Genomic DNA, 7,590 nt, shown 5'->3' with positions numbered 1-7,590 from the left:
GAAGGATTACTTGTTTTGGTACAGATAAGTCAAAGCCAAAACTCAGAACACACCTAAACATAAGAACGCAAAATCAAAGGCTACCAAAGGTTGAGATGAAGCTCTCTTATATTCAGCCCATTATAAAAACATATATGAACTGCAATCTCTCATTCAAACTTGAATTTCCTTAAGGACCATGAAGTTAAGTTCTCAAAAGATGGGAAAACATGCTTAAAATGTATCCAGTGGTAATTAAACAGTACCCCAAAAAAGCTAGTTTTAAAGAATTTTTGCTGCATCTCAGAAGATGTGGGTAACAATTCAGGAATCTCTCATTTGTTTCAGTAGAGGGAGCCAAATTTTCATCACAAATGCTGCAATACTTCAACAGATATTCCCCCATCCCTAAAAGAGGAAAGTAGGTTCTCTCTACAATGGATAGTTTAAGAGCTTGCTTAAGTAAGTGGAGACAGTTGAAAAATGACACAATCTACCCTCAACAGACCTAAGATAAGAGGAGGGGTTAGAAAGTGTAGTTTTTGAGCTTGAAAGATCAGGTAGATACCACCCATCAAAAACAGACACAAATTAGTCAGGCTCAACACATTTATTTTTTCATTCATTTCTTGCACTTGAAATATTCTTCAATGACATCTTTGGCCTGAGATTCCTTGCCATAGTCCTATAACACAAAACAGTCGATTAATGGGATACAGACCTCTTTGGAAATTAATACATCTTTGTTCCAATTGAGTTACAGGCTAAATTAATTACCCCAATATAGCCAAACAGAAATTTAAGTTGTAACAGGTTAGTGGAAGATACCCAAGTAGGTTCAAGCAGTTAGAAAAATGGGCATCCTTAAACTCACAATCTTTATTCTCCAAGTACGATATGCACGCATGCAAATACTTGTTCATGCACACTCTCTCATACTATATCAACAGTAACAACCAGAGTGTCTTGGTATTCACTTTAGCCTCCTTTAATATGCTAATAAGTTGCAAACACCTCATCTACTTCCCACTGTTTGAAGAAACTGAGCTGTGCGGAAGTTGGAATAAAAGGTATCCAGTAATAAAGATGCGTACTAACTGCTAGATTCTTCCCTATATACAAATATTTTTGAAAGACTGTTCTCATCTCTGACCCCCTCAAAAACACCAATCACCTGTACTTTGACAAAAACAATGGTGTTCAAAAGCAGTGTGCTCCTACCATCTTTGTTGTGCTCTTTGAGCAACCTCAAGTGGACTGCACTATCCCAAATACTCTGCTACTCTTCCCAAATATCCTACAGAAACTATTTTATATCATGCATATATATCCTACAGAAACTATTTTATATCATGCATATATAACATCCATCACAATGTATCTGAGTGCCTACGGCTTAAGGAAACCTAATGGTAAAACGCAAGCAAGCGTATCTAATTGTTTTGTTAACATGGAATCTATGGAAAAACCTTAACAGTCATAGGAAATCCATTTATTAAAATCCAGCACAATCACAGAAATATGAAAATATTCAGAGTAACCATTAGTGTGTCTACTAGGATATGTAGCCATTTTCAGGGACCTCAAAGACTAGCAAGTCGTTAAGGCTCGTACCATGGCTTTGTTATTGCCAGCACCATCCTAATGATTTCTGCAGAACATCTGCAAGTTAAGCAGACACAATTTACTGGCATTTGGTTATTTGTTGATACAGACCCAGCCCGCTTTCAACAAAGGGTAATATTAAATTTCTAGTTTCAAGCCTAGAAACATTGTTTCCTATCAATCCCTCTACTCAACTTTCTAGTTACGTATTATAAAATAATCAGCAACAAAAAGAAAACAAAAACACAAAAAAACCTAAGCTGGGATTGGTAATACTCCTTGTTGCTAAAAACACTACTGAAGCAAATTATAAAATAAGGACGTTAACCCAGGTATGCACTTTTTTCAATACAGGAAACTGCTTTTCAGGAACAGGGTTGGCACTGAATTTGCAAAGTGAAAATATATTTCTATTTAAAACTATATTTTAGGTTTATTACTCATTTTTGAAGACTGCAGAAACAAAAATGAAAAAACTTGTCATCTTACTTTGACAACCACACAACTGCAGCCCACTACTTTGCGGGGTTTTCCTTCTCTGTCGATTTTGCAGAGACCTACCCACTCACCCAGTTTCTTGTTGTCATCAACCTGTTAACGACATTAGTACATTAGAACTGCACTTTCTTTGATGTAATCAGAATAGGATCAAAGTCGCTGTACACTCAGAAACATTGGGTAACATTTGTGGCTGTTTTCCTCACAGGTATCAGTAGAGGGAGCCAAACTATCATCATTGTACAGCATTAACAGGACTCTAAAGAAAGTATTTTCAAGTCCAAGCCACCTTTTAAGAGCCTCAGACGAAGGAGATTCATTTGTAGGCAGAAATGGCAAGAGAATTTTACAACGTACAAAATACATCGGTCTACTTGGACTTCAACATTATTTACTGAAAAAATCTCTCAATTTTCTTCCTCTTTGTTTTCTATTTTATACTTCTGTAGTTTTATACTATTAATATACTTAGTTCATAGGACTGAAATGCTACTCCAGCAGAAATGGGTGCTGGTTGAATGGACTATTGTATCAGACCATTTATAGAACCACAGATATTTTAAAGTACAATACTGATGCATATTTGTAACTGATGTTTCAATACTCACTTTTATCAAGTTGATCTGGTGTTCTGCACAAAGGGCTTCAACCAACTTTACGTACATGGGTTCGTCGCAGTTTGAAGCAAGAACACAAAGGTGAGCTTGGCGTCTAAAATAAAGAACATTTAAACACAATTTATTAGTAATTAAGCCATGAACTAAAATACTCACTGTCTATTCTCCTCCATTAAGCCACTTTTTGTAAAACCTATCTGATCCTACAAATATGTTTAGATTCTGTTTACAAGAGAATATCTTTTAATCAAGCTTTAGGAGGATTTACTGCATCAATATCAGAGTTCATAGTCTGACAGGAATCCACATCAGTTTTGGAAACAATCTCTCAAGAACCATTGATTACATGGAACCTCTGCCCTTGATTTAATGTAGTGTAATGTAGTTAGATTCCCAGATTCCACAAACGACTGCATATGGGCACACCTCTACATTACAGTAAACAGTGAACTGCAAGAGCGAGGCCTTCATTGTGTAGTTCAAATGACAGCAATCCATTAGCACAAGTATGATTGTGAAATAAAAATTTATGTCCACTAGTTCTATTTGACATTTAAATTATAAACTCTTCAAGTAGGAACCTTGTCTTCCTCTATTTGTAGCAGCTATCGTGACAGAACCTTCAGCTTAATTAGGACCTTTGTACACTATTGCAATACAAACTTTAAGTAAGGGAGACCTAAAAAGGCAAATACAGGAGTCCAGGCCAGAGAAAACGGTGGCACAAGCCATAAATTTTATTTCTTTTTCTTTATGCATTTTGACCATTAAAATGACTGGAGTTGTTTAAACTTTGTATATGCAATTTTCCCTTACCAGGATGAATGAAATGGGAGTTTTTGTACTTGTTCACAAGCTCTCAAGCAAAAGTTCCATGGAACACATATAATGGATAAAAGTGGGGAAAGCATCATCGAGAGTAGGATCTGACTGAGGATCCACCTGAACCCTGGGTATGGGGGGCTCTGATCCTCCTCATGCATTACACCCAGACCTGATTATAACCATGATGCTACTCCATCTATTCCATCCAGTTCCACACATCTGATTATCTGAAGGAGATGAATGCGGCTAAAATCAGGCTCTTACTACTGTAATTAACACACTTTCGAAGAATCCACTTATTGAATATCACTACAGAGCATGGTCCTGTGCTAATAAATTCCTCTCACCCCCACCCCAATTCAGCCTACAACAAACAAGAAGGCAGCTCAAATAGCAGTCTCTCTTCAGGCAATATTATTGTATTTCCTGAAGTACGTTTCAGCCAGTTTACTGTACATATTCTATTTCTTCTTCCTTTCTCACTCCTGTTTTTATATTATTTTTCTGCCTATTCCATTAAACTTACAGGTTTGTCAGACTACTTATATCACTCATAAAAGGAGTGAAGGGGTATCCGACATTTTTGAGAGTCATCACTCAAACACTGTAGTTTTATTAGAGTTTTGAAAGTTACTATACCTAAATTTAAGATTATTCATACATGAACTTCTGTATCTTACTTTGCCATGAAGCATGTGCTCCAAGACCAACCCACAAGCTATTTGGTAACACATGAAGAGTAAGTTTCAGCTTCATGTTCCATTTTATAAAATTTTATTTGCAACATATTATACAGCAGTTCATTGAATGAAACCGGCAAAAAAACTGAAGGTTACCAAAAAAACGAAGACAAGTTTACCCAACCTAGACCCATTCCCAATGAGATGTTGAGATGATTTTTATCCCAAGATAAGAGCACACTATTAAGTCTAGGACTCCCTGTAAACAATTCCACCTTCTAATAATCCTTAGAAGAAATGTTTCAGCCCTCCAAAACAAAGGCCATACTAGTCTTAAATAACATTTAAAGTAAGAGGCTCAAGCAAACTACACTCAGACTTCCTAAACTCACAAACCATGTTGCTTGTGCCATCCCCACAGCTCTTCATGAAAGCTACTTTTCCTTGTGTGCACTCAAGTTACCTGATGTAATCCCATAACGCACACACAAGAAACCCAGCATCTTGGGGCTGTAACTGGTAATTCTTGGATTACCCACTTTACTTATGGCAGTAGACAGGACTGATCGTCCCCTTGTTAGTGGGATCAGGTTTCCAGTCAAAACACCCTTTAGTACTAATATGTATATACCCAATTAGCTACACAAACCAGGTTTTGCACATACCTTAAGGTAACTAACTTAACACATTGGCCCGTTACAATGCACAGCCCCCAAATAACACGTACTTGTCCAAGGCTTTGGCAGCTTCACGGATACCACGAGCTAAGCCATCGTGGATGAGTGCGGTCTTCAGCACTTCTTGCAGGGCGGTGTTAACATCCATTACACCTCCAGCAGCAATGCTAGACAAGTGAACACACAGACACAGCCGCTCACCCACCTGCTGCTGCTGCTGCTCAGTCCCCCCCACCCCGGCCGCCTTCTCTGCAAAGAAGGGCAGGGACACGCAGGGCGAGTGTGGCTAGTGGAACCTGCCCCAGCCCGACTCTCCCCCTCCCCCCCCGCGCGCCAAGGGAAGCCCAGACCCGGCGAACGATCCTTCCGCCCCGAGCACACGCTGCGGGGACGCGCAGGCCTGGGCCCGGCCCGCCCGCCAGAGCTACACGCGGCGGTGCGGCGGCACGTGCTCCGGCATCGGCCAGCCGCGGGCGGGACTGCGCGCGCCTCCCCCCTCCTCCTCCTCCTCCCCCCCCCACAGTGCGCCCAAGCGGAGTCGCTGGACCCCGGCGCCTCCCCCCCCCCCCCCCGCGCGCGCACTCACCCGTCCTCGGCCATGGTGGTGGGGGTCGCTCCCGCCCGGGTTTTGCTGCAAGAGACAGAGAAAGACGGTTAGTAACGGCCGCGGGGAGGGGCGCGAGGCCCCGACACCCCCTCCCCCGCCATGCCCAGGGGGAGGGAGGAGGGGGCGCAGGAGGGGATTCACAGCGCCGGCAGCCCGGCTCGCGCTAACTCAGCCCGCTCACCCCGCCGCAGCCTCCGCGAGTCACACAGCGAAAAAGGGGGGGCGGAGCCTCGGCGGCGCCTATTTAAGGGGCGAAGGACCCCGGCGCGCCCGCGCGCTCCCGGAAGGGGTGTCCGCCGAGGTGCCTGAGCCGTGATCCCTGAATCCTTTCCCCGGCGCTGCGGGTGGTGACACGGAGTCAGGGAGGGGCTGCCGCCTATCCGCCCGCCGTGGCCTGTGTCTGTCTGTCTGTCTCCGTCAGCACTGACTGCCTGACTCCCATTCAGAAGCGGGGCTGGTCCCCCTTCCCCTCCCCGCGCTGAGTGACTTTTTTCGGCCACAACTTTCTCCCCAGTGAAAAGTGCCGCTGCGGACAGCCGCGCTGGAACCGGGGGAGCTGCTGCACTCAGGGCCCCCACATGGGGTGGAGAAAGGGTACACTTTGCCCTGGCTGCAACCCCCATGGGTAGGTGTGTCGGAAGGAGCCTGTGTTACAAGTGTGACTGGGCCTGAAAAAAATTATGCTTGGGCCCCGGCTGCACCCCTCCCCCCCATCTCCCCCGACTTGACTCGGTTTCCATAGTATGCAGGGTTTACAGGTTGGTTCAGTGGCTCTCGATCACCCCCACTGTACACATTGTTCCAGCACTCCTGGATTCGGAAACCTTTGGTTGGGCCCGGATGCATGGAGCAAAACCCCCTGGCGGGAACACAGGCCTGAGGCAAAGATGTTTTCCAAAAAAACCTGCTGGATTCATCAGGACTCTGCCTTTGCCATGTTACTTCTGTTTTGGCAGCCCCCTCCCCGACTCCACCATGATCTCAGCGCAATTCAGAGTTCCCATCTCATTCCACACAAAACCCTTTCTCATTCCACACAAAACCCTTTCGTTTGTGAAGTCTCCCATCAGCCAGTGAACTGGAAGATCAGCAATTCTCACTGCTGTTCTTCCCCCCTACACACACCTTCAACCAGGGCTGCATCGTGTTGTGCAGCACAGAGCAAAATCAGCCTCTTTAAAAGGTGAGCCAAGTTACTTGCTATTGTAAAGCCGCTCATTTCAGTGGTTCGCTATTGCTCCCATAACTGCATTGGTCATTGGGGCACCATCACTGATAAATGATCAACCAATTGTCTCCATCTCAATGATTGTGTGTCAGTGCCTGAGTCTCTGCAAAGTCCATTCCTGTCCACGATTTTATGTTGTCAGTCCATCTCTTCTTCTGCCTGCCTCTTCTCTTCCCCTGTACTGTTCCTTAGAGGATGATCTTGAATAGGCCAGATGATCTTGTTACATGGCCATATCACTTCAGCTTGCGCTTCATGGTTGTCAGGAGATCTTCATATGACCCAGGACATTGGGTGATGATGTTACGAATTTCTTCATTGGTGACATGGTTCAGGTAGGAGATGCCCAAGATTTTATAGAAGTATCTCATCTCCACTACCTGTATTTTCTGTTCAAGTTCTGCCGTAAGGGTCCATGTCTCACATGCATACAAAAAAATGGAGATGACCAATGCGTGCAGCAATATCAGTTTGGACTTCAGGAAAATGTTCTTGTTCCTCCAAATTGGCTTTAGTTTTGCCAATACTGCTCTTGTTTGTGCAGTTCTTGCCAGAATTTCTGCCTTTGATCCCTCGTTGTTGATGATTGCCCTCACATACTTGAACTGTTTCACTGTCTCCAGCTCTTGTCCACTGACAGTGATGTGTGAGTTGATCCCATCATGTTTGTTTGTCATCAGCTTGCTTTTCTCTGCATTAATTTCCATGCCATACTTTGCAGAGGTTTCATCCAATCGTTTCACAAGGTTAGCAAGTTCTTCTTCGCTACCTGCCAGGCCGTCAATGTCATCAGCAAATTGAAGATTCGAGATTGTTCATCCCCCAATACTGACTGTGCATATGTGATCTTCTAGGGCATCATCATTATGTGCTC

The 7,590-nt window shown here is 43.8% G+C and overlaps 1 protein-coding gene and 4 non-coding genes across 5 annotated transcripts; all 5 read right to left on the bottom strand.

Annotated features, from left to right (window-relative positions):
* Nucleotides 1-276: 276 nt before the first annotated feature.
* LOC137149156 (small nucleolar RNA SNORD100) lies at nucleotides 277-358 on the bottom strand. Its single transcript, XR_010918685.1, has one exon. It is a non-coding gene; the product is annotated as a small nucleolar RNA SNORD100 (small nucleolar RNA).
* A 216-nt stretch (nucleotides 359-574) lies between these two features.
* RPS12 (ribosomal protein S12) lies at nucleotides 575-5,772 on the bottom strand. Its single transcript, XM_067542249.1, has 6 exons — nucleotides 5,670-5,772; nucleotides 5,468-5,512; nucleotides 4,932-5,048; nucleotides 2,691-2,793; nucleotides 2,074-2,175; nucleotides 575-664 (listed from the first exon to the last, which is right to left on the bottom strand). The coding sequence occupies exons 2-6, from the start codon at nucleotides 5,479-5,481 to the stop codon at nucleotides 602-604; spliced, it is 399 nt and encodes a 132-aa protein (XP_067398350.1). The 5' UTR covers nucleotides 5,482-5,512; nucleotides 5,670-5,772; the 3' UTR covers nucleotides 575-601.
* On the bottom strand, nucleotides 1,540-1,673 carry LOC137149154 (small nucleolar RNA SNORA33). Its single transcript, XR_010918682.1, has one exon. It is a non-coding gene; the product is annotated as a small nucleolar RNA SNORA33 (small nucleolar RNA).
* On the bottom strand, nucleotides 2,241-2,329 carry LOC137149155 (small nucleolar RNA SNORD100). Its single transcript, XR_010918683.1, has one exon. It is a non-coding gene; the product is annotated as a small nucleolar RNA SNORD100 (small nucleolar RNA).
* Nucleotides 4,053-4,127, bottom strand: LOC137149158 (small nucleolar RNA SNORD101). Its single transcript, XR_010918686.1, has one exon. It is a non-coding gene; the product is annotated as a small nucleolar RNA SNORD101 (small nucleolar RNA).
* Nucleotides 5,773-7,590: the final 1,818 nt, after the last annotated feature.

Source organism: Emydura macquarii, unplaced genomic scaffold (genome assembly GCF_026122565.2).
Source record: "Emydura macquarii macquarii isolate MOO-44397 ecotype Brisbane River unplaced genomic scaffold, CSIRO-AGI_Emac_v2 contig_705, whole genome shotgun sequence".
Classification (NCBI taxonomy): domain Eukaryota; kingdom Metazoa; phylum Chordata; order Testudines; family Chelidae; genus Emydura; species Emydura macquarii.
Note: the sequence above shows the minus strand (reverse complement) of the source record. Positions and strands in the feature narration are given on the sequence as shown.

Coding starts and splice junctions, on each gene's coding strand:
- RPS12 (XM_067542249.1), bottom strand. Junction 2,176..2,690: donor ACCAGATCAACTTGATAAAA/GTGAGTATTGAA, acceptor TGTCGTTAACAG/GTTGATGACAACAAGAAACT. Junction 665..2,073: donor GCAGTTGTGTGGTTGTCAAA/GTAAGATGACAA, acceptor TTTGTGTTATAG/GACTATGGCAAGGAATCTCA.